Source organism: Tetranychus urticae, chromosome 2 (genome assembly GCF_039701765.1).
Source record: "Tetranychus urticae isolate SD_2017Ah chromosome 2, NJAU_TeUrti_SD_1.0, whole genome shotgun sequence".
Lineage (NCBI taxonomy): Eukaryota > Metazoa > Arthropoda > Arachnida > Trombidiformes > Tetranychidae > Tetranychus > Tetranychus urticae.
Window position 1 is genome coordinate 3,062,916 of NC_142959.1, and position 21,935 is coordinate 3,084,850.

General features: G+C 31.0%; 2 protein-coding genes across 2 annotated transcripts in view; one reads left to right on the top strand and one right to left on the bottom strand.

The window, feature by feature from the left end:
- The first annotated feature begins 1,362 nt into the window (after nt 1-1,362).
- Nucleotides 1,363-17,079, top strand: Gycbeta100B (guanylate cyclase soluble subunit beta-1-like). The gene is made up of 10 exons (XM_015930973.3): nt 1,363-1,674; nt 10,667-10,849; nt 12,002-12,075; nt 12,160-12,260; nt 14,094-14,255; nt 14,657-15,009; nt 15,244-15,449; nt 15,641-16,145; nt 16,228-16,368; nt 16,448-17,079. The coding sequence occupies exons 2-10, from the start codon at nt 10,847-10,849 to the stop codon at nt 16,745-16,747; spliced, it is 1,845 nt and encodes a 614-aa protein (XP_015786459.2). The 5' UTR covers nt 1,363-1,674; nt 10,667-10,846; the 3' UTR covers nt 16,748-17,079.
- Gycalpha99B (guanylate cyclase 1 soluble subunit alpha 2) overlaps nt 17,070-21,935 on the bottom strand; it is a 70,598-nt gene continuing 65,732 nt past the window's right edge. Inside the window, exons 5-7 of the mRNA XM_015930974.3 lie at nt 18,427-18,570; nt 18,156-18,310; nt 17,070-18,004 (exon numbers count right to left, since the gene is read on the bottom strand). Of these exons, the coding sequence (XP_015786460.1) occupies nt 17,485-18,004; nt 18,156-18,310; nt 18,427-18,570 (819 nt within the window). The 3' untranslated portion in view covers nt 17,070-17,484. The remainder of the gene's footprint in view (nt 18,005-18,155; nt 18,311-18,426; nt 18,571-21,935) is intronic.

Here is a 21,935-nt window from a genome sequence, read left to right on the forward strand (position 1 = left end):
TTGACCTTGGTACATATTTACCTTGATTGTCATAAAATATTACTTTATGTATGAAATTTCAGCAATATTAGAATAGTTATTAATAATAGTAGTCTGATAATTTTAATCATTAATTTCTTTGTACTTTCATTAATCCAGGAAATCAGTGAAGGAAAATGAAAGCAATCAGTAGAGCTTGCTTAATGATCATGTTTTGTGAAACCGATTATCCACTATTAAATTACATAAATGTAAAATTTAAATTTTAGACTCGATAGAAAACGATTAACTTAATTTCAAAGCAATTTGCTCTTTAATAACAATAGAGAAAAGAGGAAATCTTCATCGATATCGAGTATATTTCAGCTTTAAATATGTAATTTTGATTGCTGATTGATATTAAAACAATGGGCGACTCCGGCGAAAACAAAAACCATGTTAAGGATAAATTATAACAATGAACTGAGCAACACCTATTTTCAAGACGTAACATTGAAAAATGGCTATTTTTACCATCAACCTAAGATCCGCTTTTCATTGAATCATACATGGTGACAGTACTTGCAGACAATGTTTTGGCCAATTACAGATGCGATTTAAAATTTTCACTGCAATTGAAAAATATAGTCAATTAGTCCTCTTCACTGTAAACATCATTGTCGAAACCCGAAATTTATTTGTAGTTATTAGATAGAGAAACGAAGTTCATGTTAATTGAAACAAATATCAAACCTGTTTCAACCAAATGTTTCTTATTTGTCTCATTTCTGTGAACCAGAGCAACTTGCTTCGCATCTGTTTGTTACTTAAGCTTTCAAAGTCATGTAACCACAATTCAGGCTCTTTAATAGCAAGTAAGAATAAAGAAGTAAATTCTTGAAAATTATGTACCTGATGACGTTGCTAAAGTTACATTTTACAGGTTTTTCTGTCGGGTTTTAAATTCCAACAGGAAACAATTACATAAATTTCTTGTGAAACCAGCCACTGGAAACTAAAACATCGATCAATTACTCTGTAAATCTCAATGGTTCCAGATTGGATAAATTAATCAAAATAACTTCACGGAAAAATCTTTTGCACTTAATTCTCGATTGATGCCGTCTTGATCACTATAGTTGGCTTGTTATTTCTGCTTTTATTTTGCCTCACTCATCCAGAGCTTAACAATGAAATGTTTAAGCTCATCAAAGCGTCAATTGATCAATAAAACGTACTTTTAATTCATGAAGAAGACACAATAAACTTTACTATTTTGATTCGAAAAGTTGATGTTCATTCAATAGATGGAGCCAATCTCGAGATGATCAAAGTGATCAGTTCTGAGCTATTAACAGACAATATAAGAACGCAAGTCCAGAATTTTCAATTCCAATGTTGAGATAGATTCAATAGGAAACTCAGTCTCAGTTTGTAATTTTGTTCAACTTATCACAGCAAACGACATCAACGAACAATAAAGAGAAACAATTAACTGATTTGATTAGTGATAAGCTTTTAAACAATATTTTCATTTTGTGCAAATGAGAAACAATTTACCAGGAAAATTAAATCATTAAATAAGAAACAGAGAAACAAATAAACGAACGAAAACAAAAACTAAAAGAAAAGCCGACTCGTGAAGTTGCTATTTTCACCACCAGGAACCACGCACATCAACTTTAACCATTCAATTTGATTCAATTCATCGACAAGGTAATTAAACAATTGTTTTCAATCAAAGTTTCAATGAAAATACAATAATCTTGAACTATTAAAATGGTATTAAAAGACTACAAAAAGCAAAGTTAAAAACCAAAAACAGAAACTAATGAATCTTTAATTTTCAATTTACAAAAGCCATTATTATTAATGGTTAAACCAAACTGACAAAAATATTACATCAAAAACTGAAGCAACATCTTATTAATTGAAAGGTGACTTTGACCAACAAAATGTAACTTGAAATCGAAGAGGAAAAAGATCAAAATTGAGGTTCCATCGACAACAAGTTTCCAAAACATGAGTTCAGGCAATTCAGTTTAATCAATTTTTTCGTCATTTTCATTTCTTCCAATTGTTTGATTCCAAATTGAAGATCAACAATTGTAAAGTGAACACAATGAGACAAATGTTGACAAATCAGTTTCATTTGACGACAACATGGAAACTCATTTTTACCTTCAGTTATTGTATATTTATATTCATGATAATGATAGTCAAACAACAAAAGTAGATAAGTGAAAGTTGGTTATGAAAAAGCAACAGAAATTGTAAGAAGAGAAAAGTTGATTTTTTGTATAAAATGAATATCAGTTGCAGTTGATATTAGTAGTTATTTTATCATGAATATATTTGGTGAACAATGAGAAAAATCTTTCATTTCTTTTCATTCTCCACACAATTCATGTTAATCAAATGAAATACAGAACAAGTTAATGACTATAATAATGGTCACAAAAAATGAACAATTTATTAATAACTATAATTGATTGAAAATAAGATTTTCATCTCATTTATCGAACCATTATTCATATTCATTTAATGAAAGTTTATTGCGATCCAATTAAAGACTAAAATTAAATCCTAGATTCGTGTAAATATTAACGATAAATGTCCATTTCAAATGTTATTCAGAATGAAATGAAATGAAGAAAAGCGAGAAAATCATTTAAAGCTATAATTTCAGTTTCTCATCACAACAATAATCCGAACCATAATCTGATATTGAACTTTGAACAACCTTTAAGTTGAACAAGCTTCCAGTTTCAATATTATTCATAATCAGGGAAACCTTTGAATCTGTCAAAGTAAAGACAGACTTTGAATGAAATTATTTGTTGATCAATAATCAACTGATCCAACGATCATCAAGTGAACATTAATTATAGTTACTCAACTACCTTTCCAACTGGAATCAATTGGCAATCAATTAATCACTGGAAGGTCACTCAATGTTTCCAAAAAATCAATTTCTTCTTTAATTATTGATTTATCAAAGTTGATCATTGGGTCGACATTGATGGAGGAAACCTTTTCCTTTAAAGAGTTACATTGAATCACAATTAACTTTTAACCTCTTAATTGAATTTCATAGTTAATTTACTTTTAATCAATCTTAACCAACAACAGTTAACTTTACAAAACAACCATTTGTCTTGTTGATTAACTTGCAAATCTGATTAAAGTTACAAATTATCAATTAAATCAAGTTGTAACAATTATAATTGAACAAAGTTAAAGGTTGACAAGAAAACAAAGTTTAAAGTAAAGTCAAAGGTAAAGATGAGATGAAAAAGTGCGACTTTTGTTGATTCAAATGTCAATTAATTTCCCTTTTTGCTCGTTATTCATTCCAATTCAGTTGAATGTTGTTTTAATCTTCCAATTGCTCATTTTACTGATAAAAATTGATTCAACTCTTAAAGAGTCGAACTTGGTTCATCCAAATATATTCATTAAACATCCGATGAAAATGTAAATTCAGGGTAAAACTATCAGATTGAGAGTGAACCAGAAAATAGTGAAAATTTTGTTCACCTTTTGTTATTCATTTTCCCCTTTCCTTTCCTCTCTTTGTTTTTCATCAACTCAGCAATTATCATTATTAAATATTCAATTTACTGAGCAAAATGGAGTTGAACTGAAAAGCCGAACAATGTAATTATCATGTTTCGAGTTTCATTATTTCAATAAATCACTTGAATAACAGAAGGTAAACAATTGTTCAGCAAAAGATAATAACTGAGTAAAGACAATTTTTTGTTGAACCTTTGCTTTTTATAAATTCATAGGCAATTCAAGTCGCTCAAATTTATTCATTTTAATTCATTTTCACTTTTAATTACTATAAAAGGTTAAAAGGTTTGAAATTTTTCCCCTCAAATCCTGGAAAAGTTACTATTCTTTACAAAAATGAAATGCTTTGACAATCATTAGAGGGTTCATTGGAAAGGATTTGGACAGCATTCTGCTGAATCAATATTTTTCGGTTCAAAAGATAATATTTAGAACAATAGAATGAAATCTCTTTCAGAATAATTTTAATCTTCAAATTGAACTTCAATTTAATGTCATTTTACATTGATGACCATTATTATGTGTCGATAAGCACTTGGAGGAAAGTTATCAACGAATTTCCAGGGAATGAAAGCAACAACAATTGTTATGTTCACCACGTCCATGAATATCAAATGAACCTGATAAGTCAAAATGATATTTAATGTGAAGAGCAAATAGCAATGAACGAAATGAAATATCGATAAATGTTATTACAAGTGCATGTTATTCAATATCAATGGACGAGTTGAGAGGAAAATGTTTTTACTCCAAATATTTTATCCTTTTATTGGTTAATCTGTTTATTAACTCGAGATTGATTACGAATTTAAAGTTTCAAAAGTCGACTCTTTTCTACTGAATAATCCCAAAGTTATTATATATATAAATTAGTAAATGGTTCCACTTGAGCCAATGATAACACTTTTTTTCCTTTCAATTCACACTTTTGCTTCAATCAATGATTTTTTTCATTTAGACTCATTATTTCATTAATACACACTTGCGATTCCTTAGGCACTTGAGGATAAGAAAGTGAAATATACTTGAAAAGGATTGAAGGAAAGTTGATAATAGCTGGTAATGGCGATTACAGTTACAACAAGTTAACGTAATCCTGCAATTTTTCACATTCAGTTTCATTCTTGTTCAGATAATTTTAATGGCTCTTTGAGGAGCAATAAAAATGGAATCAAAGAAGATGCAGGTCAAAAGATGAGAGGATGAAGAAGAAACGAAAGTCCATTTTGAATGATTCAATCCGATGAGAAGAAGAAGAAAGAATTGAAAGAAATTATTTGCAAAGAAAAGTCTTATTGGGAGTCAAATTTGATGGGAAAAGAGTCACTCTGTTAGGTTTAAAGATTAATGTCATTCGGCCTTCGACTTGTTACTTGCAAGACTTTTTTCAAATTCAATTGTTTTACATTCAATTCATTTGCTTCATATTTCGCTAAACTAACAAACACAATAATCTCAGTTCATTGCTTGTCAGCCAATTTACACGTTCAATATCCAAGCAGCCTTTAATCTTTCCCGACACTTCTTTATTGGAATCAAAATTGATTCTCAATTGAACCATTTCTTAAACGAAATTCTGACCGATTCTTGAACACAATTTTGTTCGCTGTTCCTTCGAATAAATCAATTGTTTCATTTCAATGGGAAACAATTTTCATCTCCATTCTCATCTATTTATCATTCCACACTTTCATCAATCATTTCATTTCTTTTTTCGTTGTTTTTCCAACCAGAAAAAGAAGAATAAAAAGTGCAATTCTCAAGTTTATAATTTAGCAATTTTCATGATCATTCAGTTCAGTAGAAGAAGAAGAATAAGAACAACTCAAAATATCATTAAACTTTTTGCTCCCTTCATGTTCCATCTCGATGATAAATAATATTTTCATCATTTATAATACCTCAAAGTAATCCATCCTTTACAAAGGGAATTGATTGCAAGATGAATTCCTAAACACTTTTCTCCTTCCTTCACCTTAAATGGTTCAACAATGATAAACATTTCAATTTAAAGCAGGTAAAGCAAGGAAATGAAAGTAAATAAAGAGTAAATTGAAATTGAAATGAACGAATGGCTTTCCATTGGGATTTACATGGAAACTCATTAAACAAGTGCAATCGTCTAATTCATTGATTAACCTCGATCAAGCTCAACACGAGAAATGCTCTCAAGATGAAACTCGATATTAAAAGTCAACATTTCCAATTCATTTTTGCGTTTCATTCTACAATAAAATATTGAAAATAAAATGTCAAACAAAAAAGACAATAAAAAGCATGAAAAGAACGAAAAAGAATGAAAACAGAATTGATATTTGGAATGAAATATTTTCTACTTTCATTCACCTTTTCATCCAATTTTAGTGGTCAACTTATTAAAATTGATGAAACTGGTCAAAGTGAGTAAATATTAATGTTAATATTCATTTGTTGTTAAGTTTATGTGAACATGAACTTTGAACAAATCAGTTGATAACAATTTTATCATAATATTTCATTCTATTAATATTTACTCAGACATTGAATAAACAAGTTGTAGGTGAAACTCAAAAAATAAAAAAAAATGCTCGAAGATGCTTGTGCGAAATGAAATATTTGTAACATTCTGCCAAGTTCAACAAGCTAATTTATGACTCTAACACTTTTAGAGCTAATTGCAGCTTCCCTGTTCCGATAATCTAGAAAACATTGGAATCGAGGTATTAGATGAAATACTACAAAGAAAAAATAGAAAGTAGAAGAAGAAGAATAAAGGTTTGCATGTTTATATCATGATTATGATGATGGTTTTCATGTAAACTGATTTCACTCAGTTTCCTTTGGATATTGCGTTTCGCGTCTATCAATAATTACCAGTCAAAATTACTCTACATTTCATCGTTTAAACTGTTTATTTTTTGTCTCGACTCGAGATTCACTTCTCTTCGTCTTTTACTTTTCAACTTTTCATGTTTAGTAATCAATTGTTACTCAGTCTGATCACGATTGACACAACATTAGTTCAATGACAAAATAAAATAGCATTTAAACATGAAAATCCTTTCTTCTTGTAGCAACTCAAATCAGAATCTGTATTTTTTGAGTTTTCTGAGCATTTTAAGTTTTCTTTGTTGTTTCATTTTTACGTTTTTGTCCCATACACGATATCATCTTAATGCTCATCGATGTTGGATATTTTATTTTGACTAATCTTTATTTCGAAATCTATTTCGTAGTAATCGGTTTTCCAGGTATTCACACAAATCGACGATTAAGTTTGGTGTAAATAATATTGAGAAATGTTTTTTGCTTGAATTGATTTTGATTTGAAATGATTGATTCATCAACAGATGATTACTTTGATCACTCACACTGAGAATGAAATTTAAAATGAATTCATGATAATCTTTATGAATAAAGAAATGTATCTTTTCAAGCAGATCAGTTATAACATTATATCCAATTGAAACTGTCAGCATTCATCTTTTCCTATTCAAACATGTTTCAATCTATTGATTGAATTCACCACACAAAATAACTGAATATAGTTTTGTATCACTTTCCAACCATTTCTGATTAATAAGCTTTGATTTGGACGTCAAAACAGTTTAAAGTGAATTTAACTTTCGCTCATTTCCAGGAATAAAAGTTCAATTCTGTGAATAAACATTGAATTGAAGTGAAACTTTATTCCAAATTACATTTCAATTTTTCTAATCTTTTTCATTCCTTCTTCTTCTCAATATCAATTATTCAAATGTATCATTTATTATTGTTTATTCAATTCAATCATTTGAAAACAAATTGATCAAAGTTGATTTTATTCTGCTTTTTAATGGACAAAAGTCTTGATTAACCGAAGCAACTCTTCAACATGAATCAATGTAATAATATTTGAATCTGAAGAGAATGACAAAAGCATTCCCAGTTGATGCTCTCATTATCTGATTGTTCATTTAAGCATATGAATAATTACATTATCTGGTTAGACAATTTAGACTGCAAATTTATACTTATCATGATGATGGTCAATTATGCCGACTCATTGAATTTTCATTCAGAGTTTCATTAGAAGAGATATAAAAAGCTCATTTCGTTCCTTTTTTCATTCTTTTCAATTTACTCCAAATGAAAAACTGTTGAGTCAATGATTGCCATTATTATAAAAAGTGAAATGATAATTCATTTTTAGAGAAAAATTGATCCAAAAACATAGTTCGAGTTCATTATTTTAATTATTTAAAACTTATTTAAAGTTAATTGTTGTAGTTAACAGAATTGAGTGTAAATGATGAGAGAAAAGAAGAAATGGAAATGAATTTGATAATTACTGGATTGATGGTTGTAATTTCATTTCTTGTTTCACTGATTCGCTCACAATTGCACTCGCAATATTGAGCTTTGAAACGAATTGTCTTCATCCTCATTATCATCATTATCATTCTCTTCATCTTCCGATTCATTGTTACAGAATTCATCTTCTCTTCTCTTCTTCTCTTCTTCTCTACATTTATTCTCATTCTTGTTCAGTAAATGTTAAAATCTTGTTATATTCAATGTTCGAGTTCTTGCAAGCTAAGGTTATTATGCTTTCAACTGTCAGATTTGTTCATTCCAATGAAATTGGTAAGAAGGAAAAAACGAAATCAAATTAATTTCTTCTTGGAAACAATTGGGTTAAGCACATTTGGGTATCAAATGGAAGCAACAATTTCATTTCATTTAATCATGAAAGACAAAGTTTTCAATTGAAAACAGAATCGATTCAAAACTGAGTTCGTTTTCACACAACACGAAATGTAAGCCAACAACTCATCTCGAGTCAACCCAAGCAGTCGACTGAAGCTGGTCAATGAACAGTCAACTCACCATTTGAATGTAACTCATTAAAGTACAAATGAATCCTTATTTACATATTGATTAGGATTCGATTGACTTTCATCTTCATTTAAAATCAACATAAACTTGTTGGAATATAATTTCAATTACAATTATTCGCTCATCTGTATCATGCTTAGTCTGGAATAAAACTTGAGGATTTGACCAGAAAACTATGAATGTAATTAATTCTGTCCACTGAGGGTTAGAACTGTTTTTGTTTCCATTAAAATTGAATATCTTCTTCTCTCAAATAATAACTAAGTCTTGCTAACGATTTGTGATTATCATGAATGATGAATCAAATGATTAATTGCTTCCAAGACAACTCCAACCGAAGACTATCGTTATAAATGTTTAAAAGTTATTATCTGTTTATTGAAGGCTCAACATTGTTAATCACTTGATGTGATAATTTCCATAAAAATATTAATTCTCTCATGAAACAGATTATTCATTTCTCTTTCATACTCCATTCTCTATTCAATTGATATACCAATTAATGGATTTTTGACTAACAATTCAACTAAACCTTGAACAATAAAATTAATTACTTTTCCTCTCATGAGATTATTCAATGTTTACAATCGCTTATGCTCTTTACTTCGACATCGACATTCATTGAAACATATTCAACTCTAATGATTCATATATTTCTTCATGTGATCAGTTTCTTTTGATAACAATTGATTCTTATTATTACATTGCATAACTAATCTGAACAATTTATTCATTTGATGGAAGCAATGAAGACTCGCCTTGAGCATAAGTTTGCCTGTCAATCTGAATAAATACTATTGTGACAAGTACAATGCTAATTAGTGAACACACAAACCAAGTGAATACACTTTATGTTGATGAAAATTCCTTCAGGGAATTGATTGCAGGCAATAGGAAACAGAATTTCTATTTTTACGACAATTCTATTTCTCAATGAATATCTAGTTTGCGTTATTATTAAACACGGCTTATTTCAGTTTATTTGAATTTCGAGTTAACTGTCAATTTGTGGTCAACTCTTGTCACAATGATTAAAGCATGAATTGACTCGATCCATTCAAACTGAACCTTTAAAGTGAATTAAGATTATTGGCCGATTTTTCCTCATTTTGTTAACTGAATTTCATTCTTTACTCAAGATGAAGATAAATGTCAGATGGATAAACCGCTTTGAAAGGTAAGACAAACATGAATGAATGTGGAATCAAAGTAATCATTCACAAATGTGAATACAATTGTGACAATAAAATGAAGATGAATGCAATTCCCTCGAGTTGAATAAGTCAAGACGGTCAAAAAGGGTTTGCCATTCATTAAGGATTAAACTTTATCCTTATAAGGATTCAGGTTTCCCTAACAAATGCGGTTCACCTCAGGATAGTTAATCATGTTCACTAACAATATAAGCCAACAAGACAATCAAAAGTGTCTCAAGACAATCAAGAGTAAACTTTGAGGTCGCACTTTTCACACCAAATAACACACATAATCCAATCAATATGAAACACAAGACGATAATTTCGTGATCGACCAAAAGTTAAAGAGTAAAGTATTTAATTTAATAAATGGAAACATGAATTGTGATGAATTGTGAGTTAATTGGTTGGACAATCAGATAATAATGAGCAAAAATAAGGTGAATATGAGAAAAGAATATTTCTATTGAAATAAATTGAATTGAATTTGGATTGTCTTATTGGGACTGTTGTCCATCTTTAAATGGATCGTTGATTGCATTGTTCACTCAATGTGATTACCATTAAATACATACACAGATATTGTTCACTGTTTCATGGTTAAAGTGAAAGATTGTGAATCAACTGAAAACCAAGATGTTAACTCCATTAACCTCTAACATGGCTAATGGTGAATAGTTATTTACTGAAGGCAACATTTCGTTGATAACTTCAACTTTATTCCGATAATAAAACAGACAGGGAATAATGATAACAATAACAATGAGGATAATGATAATTATCATGGAAAAAGATGACCCAAACTGAACAATAAAAGAATCTTGTTTCGTTATCTCAACCCTTCCAATCAATTTTAGGTCAACCATTGGAAAATTAAAGGTGAAAATTGAATGTCAAGTTTGACTAATTTTCAACTTAACCCATTCTTTATACTCAAAAACTCACACCATTTAAATGGTTCAAAATTCTGGGAGTGAAAATTCCAAAAGTTGTTTTCATGACCTTTTTATTCATTCGTAAACTTCGTAAATCGATCGATACTTTACTGACCATTTCATGTTTTTTATCATTACTAGATATCATCTTTCGTCTTCGGTTTTCCCTCTTTGGTTCCAATGAGTTCGGACTGATGAAATTTTTATGCATAATTTTTTACTCTTCAATCTTAACGAAACTTACTGCTATTCATTTTACCACAATAAATAGCCATTGAACTGTTGATATAATCAGACAGCAGAGTCAAGGAAACATCAAAAATGGTAAATATAAATCTAATTCTTATACACACTTGACAATCAATGATGACATGAGTGAATCTGTCGATAATAGCACGAACTCTTAAAAAGACGAAACTGTTTTCACTTGATCTGTTCTTAAAAACATGTAAATTGATAAACTTGGCAGGAATGTTCGGAAGCAATTGACAAGGATAAGCTCATACCTGATGAATACAACATTAGTCTAGCGATTCTCAGTTTTTGATTATTCTTGAGGAATACAGGGCTATTCAGCTACTTAGTAAGATGTTGAACGCCAATAACTTTGCAACCAGACATACCTTTGACCTGGGAATCGAATATAGTGAGTTTGGGGGACATTCATTTTTTATGTTTCAAGGACAAGGTCATTCAAGGTCATTTTTCGGAAATCGCTGCTACTCATGTTAGAGGTCACTCTGAGACTTAGACATCGTTTTCGAAGACAAAAAATCTTCCTAATCAAGTTTCGACACTCTGTGATGAACGCGTCTTGAGTTATTGACATTTAAGTTTCAAAACTTTGTTAATTTAAATTTTTGATTTTTATGAAAATTCGCATTTTTTATGCTCATTGGGACTAAATTGGAACTAATTGGCAAAAAGAATTCATCTGATACTGTAAAAATTGAATAAGACCTTGTTAAATAAACTTGCTTAACTCAAGTTTTGAAACTTAAATGTCAATAACTCAAGCAGCGTTCATCACAGAGTGTCGAAACTTGATTAGGAAGATTTTTTGTCTTCGAAAACGATGTCTAAGTCTCAGAGTGACCTCTAACATGAGTAGCAGCGATTTCCGAAAAATGACCTTGAATGACCTTGTCCTTGAAACATAAAAAATGAATGTCCCCCAAACTCACTATATTCGATTCCCAGGTCAAAGGTATGTCTGGTTGCAAAGTTATTGGCGTTCAACATCTTACTAAGTAGCTGAATAGCCCTGTATGATAGAAAGAGATTGTTGCCAAATTTGCATGAAAATTTCTGATTATATAATGAATTGGTGGAAATTGTACAAACAGAGATCAAGATGAGCAAATACTTATCAATCTAAAGACGCGATTCACTTGGAACTTTCATCAATTTTATTCATTAATTTTATGCTAATCAAACTATTCTTTTGCTTCATTTGTTTACACTCATCTTTACCAGTATGGATTTGTTAACCATGCTTTAGAACTTCTTGTAATTCGAAATTTTGGAAATGAAGTTTGGGAAAAGATAAAGTAAGTCAATTTTTAAAGCTAAAAGTACAACAAGAACTTTAATTTCAACTGAAAACAACTGAATACAATTTAATGTTAACACAGGAAGGAAGCAGAAATTGAAATGGAAGGTTCATTTTTGGTTCGATTGATTTATGATGATGAAAACACTTACAATCTGATTGGAGCTGCTGAAAAGGTTCTGAGTAAGTTCACATGTTTTCCTCCTTCTACTTTCATTCAACTTTTCCACCAACAATTCATTCCTCACTTGCCATTTTCCCTGCCCTCAACTTTTCCCATTGAAACACACTGAAACCTTGTTGACAAGATTATTAATGAAACTCAATTTTAATGGTAAACCCATTGACTCACAAATTTGCAAATCTGTTGACATTCATTAAAAGATTCAACTCAATTGTTGATCAATTTTCATGAACATTATCATTTCTCGGTAAACAAACTAATCAATTTAATGTAACCCATTTGGCTGTTCACTTTTATGGTCAATAAATCACCTTAATCTAGTCTCTTCCAGAGTCTAACCTTTCCAACATTTTCCTTTGGATTAGTCCAACTTGAAACCCTGTGCTTCTCCATGATATTTCAATTCTGTCAGATTATATGTTGTCTGCTGAAAATCCCTTTTCCAGAACAACATTTTAAATCCTCAATTCGTCTCTTCATTTCTTCCAAATCTTTTTCCTTCTCTTATCCTTTAGCACAGATTGACCCAAGCACACAGCATCTGAAAACCTTTATCCAACCTTATTAACTCTACTTATCAGAAGCATCTTGTTACCAGCAAAAAAAGGTGAAACAAAAACGAAGAGAAGAAAAAGAAATTTCTTGTTCAACATTTTTCTCACTATAAATCATTTTTATAATTAATAACTTGTCACCTTATTGTTTAGCTTTATCAGAATCTTGATCGTGTTCCTTTCCTTTTTTCCTCAACATTCCTTGACATTTACACTTACCTTGATTCACCTCATCAATAATACATTTAACTCTTGCCAACTGCAATCAATTAAGAAACAAATATCAATAAATTTGAACATTTTACTTTCAACATCAATCAAGAAAAGCAATTCTCAACATCGACCAACATCCATCAATGAAAATGTCCAAAGTCAATGACAATAGTTTCGATGAGCTTGATCCACCCAGTAATAATGATTATGTTGAGCAAAAAAATTGGGTTTCCTTTTAACCTGGAAATTGACGAAAAAAAGAGGAAAATTTCAATAACAAAGTTTGATGAATGATTTTATCTTCAAATTAAGATGCTAATGTTACCTGCAAGTTTCAATATCTTTCACGTTCCTTGTCTTTATCATTACAAGTTTCATCTTCTTCCCTGGTAAAATATTATTACATTAACAAAGGAGTCTCTTTATTCTCATGATAATCTCTCACAGGATAAACAAGAAAATATGAGAATCCATTAGTTTGATGAGAAAATAAAATATTTTTCATGCTATAATCATTAAATTACAATTGTTGTTTTACTAAATTTTCTGGGAAAAGGCAGAGGAACGGTAAACCAAATTAGATTATCTTGTGAATTTCACCTTTTTTCAAATTCCATTTTTAATATTATCCATTAATTATGTTCAACTGTTCATGACTTTGCCAACATTTTTCATTCCTTCATCTTGTTCAGTTCCTAATCAATTATTTCGTTGCGATTGAAAATTTTTAGAAATTCTCCAAAATTCGATTTGAGATCAGAATCAGAGATGAATTGAAATGAACACAAAATTTAAACTCATCGATTACTATTCTGAACAGACAAACTATTGATAATGCTCTGAATCATCTGTTGAACTTCTTCTTTATTCCAACGTTTCCCTGAAATTTTCGTTGACGAAAGAGCATTGTCTAGAAAAGCAATTCTCAACTCTTCCCAAAACTCTTCGACCTGAATCGAAAATCGAATGATCCTTAAATTTTTGACCGAAAGAAACTTACTTATTCAGAGGTTCATTTGTCTCAGGAAAACTAATAATTTTTCTTTTGTTCGTTTTGTAATTTAGAAATTCCTGCAAACGAAATTCTGGAACTTTTTGGTCGCATGTTTTTCGATTTTTGCCAAGAATCTGGTTACGATAAAATTTTACAAGTTTTGGGAGCAACGCCAAGAGACTTTTTACAGAATCTCGATGCTCTTCATGATCATTTGGCAACCATTTATCCAGGTAAATGCAAAAAAAGTTAATTTCCTCACTAATGACGCTGCTTTTGATCATCTTTTGGCTTCTGTTTACCTTCAAACCCAAAAGACTTAATCCTGAAGGAAAAAAGTTTCACCAATTTACAATAATGAGCAATTAATTAGGCAAATTATTAAAAAATTTTCTATTCATTAGAGAATTTTTAATTGTTTTAATAAATTTTGATCAGTCATTTGCAACTTTTATCATTATAATACTCATTACTATTAATTATAACACAAATTTTGTGCTCAACTTTCATCCCGATCTGCCTTTTAAAATGCAAATTGCAACAGCAGCTTTTATCCTTTTTTAATTGCATTTGTTTTGTCTCTTGTTTCATCAAAATTTACATTTCGCTCAATCGTTTGTTCCCATCTTACCAGGCATGAGAGCACCAAGTTTCCGTTGTACTGAGCGTCTTGAAGATGGCGCATTGATACTTCATTATTACTCGGAACGAGCTGGCTTGGAGTATATCGTCATTGGTATTGTTAAGGCGGTAGCCAGCAAGTTGCATGGAACCGAGGTTGAGGTTGAAATAATTGCCACCAAAGACGATGGCATTGACCATGTTCAGTTTAGTATTAAAGAGAAGTGTTCAAATGGTCAAAGGATTGCTGAACCATTAGTCGAAGAGTTTGAGTATTTAAACCTGGATAATCGAATCAGTCCAATCACCTTTTGCAAAGCATTTCCATTTCATCTGATTTTTGATCGTAATTTACAAGTTAAACAGGTAAGTTGCCCATAAAATTTACAATTATTCCAACTTGAAGTTAGATTCTTGAAAATTACCCCTTAATTATTGTGCAAAAGGTCATTTCAAGCGTTTTTAAAATCGTAGAGCTTTATAATTTACAAAGAACGAGAAATTTGATTGCGTTTAATGATTTAAAGGACGATAGCCATTGCTGAAGCATTTTGTTCTGGCAAAAGTTATAAAAGTTTTCACTTGTTTACTTCTTGTTAGGCGGGGACATCAATTTCTCGTGTTTTACCTGCTCTTCAACTGACCAGCTGTCGAGTCAATACTGTTCTTGAAATGGTCAGACCTCATATGGAGTTTGCTTTCAAAAATATCTTATCTCACATTAACACTGTTTTTGTACTTCGAACAATTACTGACATGATCTCAACTCGACCTCCAGATTGTCCTCATAAAGCAACAAACGTCAAGTAAGTTTACTTTAAACTTGTCACCAAGCTTTGCTAAAACCGAAAGGTTTAACAAAGTTCAAAGACTCTCAATTTAATGGAAACAATTTTTGACATTTCCATGCATTTTAATCGAAATAGTTAGTGTGCCATTTCATCTCGAGAATTGTTTAAATTCAAGTTTCTTTTTGTTATTCACTCTGTCTGACTAGGTTACGATTAAAGGGCCAAATGATTCATATTCCTGAAAACGATTTAGTTTTATTTCTTTGTTCACCTTCTGTTGTTAACCTCGAAGATCTCAATAATCAAGGTCTATACCTTGACGATATACCACTTCATGATGCAACCCGTGACCTTGTTTTACTTTCCCAACAATTTGAAGCTGAATACGAATTGACCAAAAACTTGGAAATTTTAACCGACAAACTACAGCAAACTTACCGTGAACTGGAAGAAGAAAAAAAGAAGACAGATTGCCTTCTCTACTCTGTTCTACCTCCATCCGTAGCCAATGAACTTCGTCACGGTCGTCCAGTGCCAGCTAAAAAGTATGAATCAGTGACCATTTTGTTTAGTGGAATCGTCGGTTTCAGTACATTTTGTGCCAAAAACTCGGATGCCAAAGGAGCCATGAAAATTGTTAAGCTTTTAAACTGTATATATACAACTTTCGATGTCCTCACAGACCCTAAGAAAAACCCAAACGTCTACAAAGTAAGCTAATGAACGACTTTTAAACTTCGCTTTTGTTCAACAGTTTTTTCATTTCAATGTTGCTATTTTGTTTTCTTCAAAGGTTGAAACTGTTGGTGATAAATACATGGCTGTTAGTGGCTTACCTCAACCTTGTCCTTCTCACGCTCGCTGTATTGCCAAGTTGGCTCTAGACATAATGGACCTTTCCAAGACAGTAAAGACTGAAGACGTCGACGATGTTGTAAGTCAATATAAACTCAATATAATTTTCTTTACTTTTAAATCTTTTCATCTCTTTTCTTCTCAATTTCATCTTACAGCAAGTTACCATTGGGATTCATTCAGGTGAAGTAGTTACCGGAGTCATTGGACGCCGAATGCCTCGTTACTGTCTCTTTGGTAACACCGTGAACCTGACAAGTAGAACTGAAACAACAGGAGCTCCAGGTAAAATAAACGTCTCAGAAACAGCTTACCGTCTGCTGCAACAAGAAGACAACAAGGACGAAACCTTTGATTTCCAACTTCGTGGTCCTGTGACCATGAAGGGTAAAACCGATCCAATGATGGTTTACTTCCTTACACGAAAACCCGTTAAAGAATCAAAAGTTGAAGAGTGAATCAAATCGTAAAAAGTCAGCAAATGTGATAAATATTTTACTGTTGAACCAAACAAATGCACGAATTACGAAAACAATGTTTTCTCAACATGCATTGCCCATCTTCATCGCATTTCTTTTCATTTACAAAACACCAAAAATTCTGTGCAACTTTTTTCTCTTTTTTAGATTAAAGTGTTTTCTTTTCTAAAAATATGTATCCAAAAACACTGCCTTGGATATTTGATGCAATAAACGCTGAACCAAGTTTCATTGTTATACAAGTGAAACCTTTGTAAAATCAATTTGTAAGCGATGAATAAAAAACGATCAACAAAATGAATTAATTAATACTTTGATCTTTATTTGTCTCTCAATATCAACATTTGTGATTACATTAAACACGGTTCGTGTTCATTCGAGTGCAGCGGTAACATTGAAAGTAAGTACGCATTAATAGACGAGTTAAATGGATTCATTGGCATAATCAACTCTCAAATCGAAACAATCTTTCATCTGATCGAGAAAAGGTTTTAAACAAAAAATTTAAAGTAATCCATAAAATGCTAAAATCTATTCAATTTAATGTGCAATTTGATGTTTATTTTGCTTCTCGATAATCAATAATATCGCTAACTTTTATACATTTATTTATATATATTAATATAACTTTTGGATTCTTTATTGGTTAATGGGTTGAGGATAAAAAAAAGTTTTATTCCACTTTTTATTGCGCACTTTTCACTCTTTACTTTTCATCACTTGAAAAACATTGGACAACCAGTTCGCGATGTTTTCCCTCTCGACATTGAACTTTTCATTTCATCAAAATTTGATTCGATTGTTGAATTGTCCAGTTTATTGTCACTTTTATTGTTTTCCTTTGAATCACTGTTGACCTTGTTGTCGTTATTATTGGCTTTATTGGTCCCACAAGATGTTGATGATGAGCATGATGAAGTTGCCTTCAAATTTTTGTTGCATTCCATAACTGTATCTTCAACTCGAATCGCCATTATATTTTCAACGGCAACTCCTTTCGTCTCTGCAATCTTATTAATAACCTCTTGAGTTTGCAGTTGAATGTTTTCAAAAGTCAACTGATTATCGATCAAAGCTTGGCCAATGTGCTTCGCTAAGGATTCTTTTGCATCGACACCTGAATGCTTATAGTCGTCCACAAAATAACCATTGCCAGGTATTTCAGGAGGAAATCCAGGTGGAAGACAGTCACGAGAACGCTCAGTAAACTTGAATCCAGGACGGCTGCTTAAAAGTCTGTAAACGGCAACGAAAAGTTAATTCATAACATTGCTTTTCTAACGTATTTTATCGAAATTGATTTCCACTAAAAGTAAAATCTTATTTGCGAAAGATCGAACAATTGTTCTAAAGAAAATGTGAAACGTTTCAATAAAAAATTGCATACCTGTAAGTAGTTGGACTTATATTGACTCTCATCGGTTCACTTTGAGATTCAAATTTGTTTGCAAGGGAAACATTGTTTCCAAATAAACAGTATCGAGGCATTTTGATTCCAACTATACCAGCCAAGACTGATCCTGTGTGCAGACCAATTCTCATCTGTGGAAATTCGATAGAATAAACGAAATTGAATTTCGAATGGCAATGAATGGTCATTTGAATAGAGAAAAGTCTAAAGCTGACGATTTTCGATTGACAATGAAACTTTTTATTACCTGAAGTGGTAATCCAGTTGGTGATAAAACAGTGTTGACTGCATTAATCATTTTAAGTGCCATCCAAGCAGCTTGCTGAGCATGAATGTCGCTTGGTCGATGAAGTCCAGCAGCTACACAGTACGCATCACCAATCGTTTCAATCTGACAAAAGATGAAATGCAAATATGAATCATCTTTCAGTCAAAGTCAACAATCAAAGCATAAAATATTAAACTTGAAATGTAAATGTCAGGAAAGGATAACAAAATTGAAAATGTAAACTCGTCAAGGCATGAAAATTTTTGGTCATCCAAATGAACTCTTTGAACATCATCTAATTTTGAACCTTCAACCCTTGAATAGCAAATGAAAATGAATCTTTTTTTCACAGCAACTGATTCGAAACAAGACTTGAAAATGATTCCATGATTCATTCATTTCACCTTTTCCATTCAGATTATTATAAAATTATTATTCATTGACTGGAAGAGAAAGACTGTCAAAGATTGATAAACATTCAAATATTTTGTTGAATATTGAATGTTCAAATTCAACATGAAAAATGTTTTCCCAAAAATGTCATCGAAAGAAGGCAAAAAGAGAGAAAAAAGAAAAATTCGAAAAGCAACATTTTTTCTCATTCTATTCTTATTTTTATCACCTTTTCTCATCATTGGTTCAACATTTTTGAGGTGAAACATTTCAACTCACAAGAAGAAAAATCTTTTCGAATTCAATATCTTTGCACAAACTAAATGAGTATTTTTGTTTCCCTTTGTTCAACTTTAGCAAAAGATGAAGAGAAGAAAATGGATAAAATAACTTTTCACTCCCAGTTACATTTCAATTCTCATTTTCATCTCTTTTGGTTAACAAACAATTTAAACAAAATTCAAACTCTTGTTTACCTTTGCCTTCATCATATCCTAATAACACCTTTTACTATTCAATTTATATCTTTTATACAGGAGCAAAAATACAGCGAAAAATATCGTTAATCGGATTAACATTGCTGTAAATAGTAACCCAACTTGAAGATGAAATATCATTTCTACTTTTATTTATAAAATTCAACTTTGACAATCCATTTTTGCTCTTCACTTTACCCTGAAAAAGTTTCCCTTTTAAGTCTCATTACTCTTCACTTACAACTTTACCTGATTGTGCACAAATTGATCAGCTAATCCTAATGAATAAGAGGATTCCAATGAAATTCCAAGACTAATCATTCCATTTCGAAACTTGGCAATTGTCTATCAAACTAATCTCACATTTAAAGCCGATCGATCAGTTTTTGAGTTAAAAATACTTTTCACTTTTACCTTTGAAGGAAAGTTTTTTTTTTAAATTTTCTTTTTTCGATTCTCATAATTCCCAGAATTTTCTCTAATTGATTCATCCTTTGATTATCGTCATTATCATGAGTGGAAGAAGGAAAGTGACGAATGGGAAAAGTGGAAGAAAAAAATATCCAACAGAATTGGTGGAAAATCAGATTAACCAGTTCTGACAGGGAATGATATCACTGGGAGGGAAAAGGAAGAGTGCAAAAAATGATGACGAAAAGGAAAAAAACTTCTTGATACAATTCTTGAGTCATGAATGGAGAGATGAAGAATGGGATTTTCATCTTGAGATTCCTTAAGTAAACGTAAGTTTCATCTCAAGATTTTTGAACAACGAAAGTAGAAAGGAAAAAAATCTTTTGATAATTTTGATACAATAAGAGTTCATTTTCATTTCTTTTCGATCTGCCGGTTTCCTGAAAATGAAACAAATAATTTCCGTTGGCATTCACATTGAAACACGAGAAAAAGGAGTTTCTTGGTTAACAAAATGTTTCATGTTTTGAGAGGTTTCATGTTATCTTTTTCCATGTTTATCTGTATTCAGCTCTTTTTGCGCCACTTTTCATTCACTTTACTCATGAAAATCAATTTGCCTTTTTGATTTCACGTTCAATAAAAACATCATGAGAATGTGATTTCATGGAGTGAAAAGATGAATATTGTTGACTGTTGAAGACTGAATCAGCATTGAATAGTGATAGGTGAAGCTCAAATTGTTGAATATTGAAAGGGAAAAAGTTTCATGATGAAATGAGAAAAAATGGAAAAAAGAGATAAACCAAATTCTTTGAATTATTTTTTCTCGTCTTCTTCTCCATATTATTAAGATGAAGAAAAGGAAAGCTCAAGAGTGGGAGTTTGAAATTTATAAATATATCGTTGGAATGAAGAAGATGAAAAATTTGCTAAAATGAGTAAAAGCAAGAAAAAGGATGATAAAGTGAGAGAAGGGAAGAGAGAGAAAAGAGAAAAAAAGAAAGATGTAAAGCATTTCTGTATGCTTCAGGGAACAGCAATATTACATTATGGACGAGTGAACATTATCAAGACAATTGGAACTTCAGCAATCTTTAAGTGATAGCAAAAGAAAAGAGAAACAGAGCCAAGAATTTTGTGCCATCATGATAATGATAAATTGTACAATGATCATTTATGTTAAGCTGAGAGGGAAAAGGATCGCGATAAAAACAAAGCTAAATGGATTCGTAAATGTTAGACGTAACTCCATATCTGAAAATGTAACCACTTTGAATTTTAAAAGTTTCCCAATTTTTCCAATAAATTTTCGCATCATACAATTTCAAAAGTCCGAATATCGAAATGTCACAAATCAGGTTTTTTTCGTTCAAAGTCAAAGTTTTACTGGCGAGTTTGGAATTTCTAATGAAAGCGCTCCCAGGCTTTCCCAGAGCGCTACTTTCGATGGACGGAAGTCCAAACTCCTGAGATTCAGTGAAATGAATTACAATGTTCACTTTTTATTTCAAACGTTTTTATTTGTATTTATTCATTGAAATTTAATCTATTTTTGACAAAAAAGTTCTCATTTTTCAATCAAGTGATATTATCAGAATTTTCTTAGAGCAAGACTTTTCATCATTCACTTTTCTAACGCTAAATACTTTCATTTATGACCTGAACTTTGTCAATGTATGTTACTGCATTCTGTTACTTTCGCTCATTTTTCTTCTTTTTCATCGATTTGATCATTTTTCTGTAAAAATATTCTTGAAACACTATAAGATAATCAAATGCGTCTTTAGCATCTTTTATGTGATCAGTTTTTGTTTTATTGGGCATTCGATCTGGTCTTTTAATAACATAGCATATTATCACACAGGGATTTAACACTCCAAGTATACTGGGAGTGAACTGCATTTGATAAGATAAACTTTGGTGTGAACTGTGAAACTAAGCCAGTTGAATACTGAACATGGTAAATCTGTTTAGAAATGCTTTAGTAATCTAGAAATGATGAAAAATTAATGCTTGTGATTTTTCGTGAGCTAAATTTAAAATTTGAATTCTAAAAATAACGAAGTGATAACTTTACTCATCGAAATAGTTTTAGCAAGTTTTAGTGAAATGAAATTTTTGCGCTCTAAGCCTAAACTTGACAACTGTTGATTAAAAATGACTGATTTTGGGAACAAAAATGTTCCTCAGTGAATCTTGATT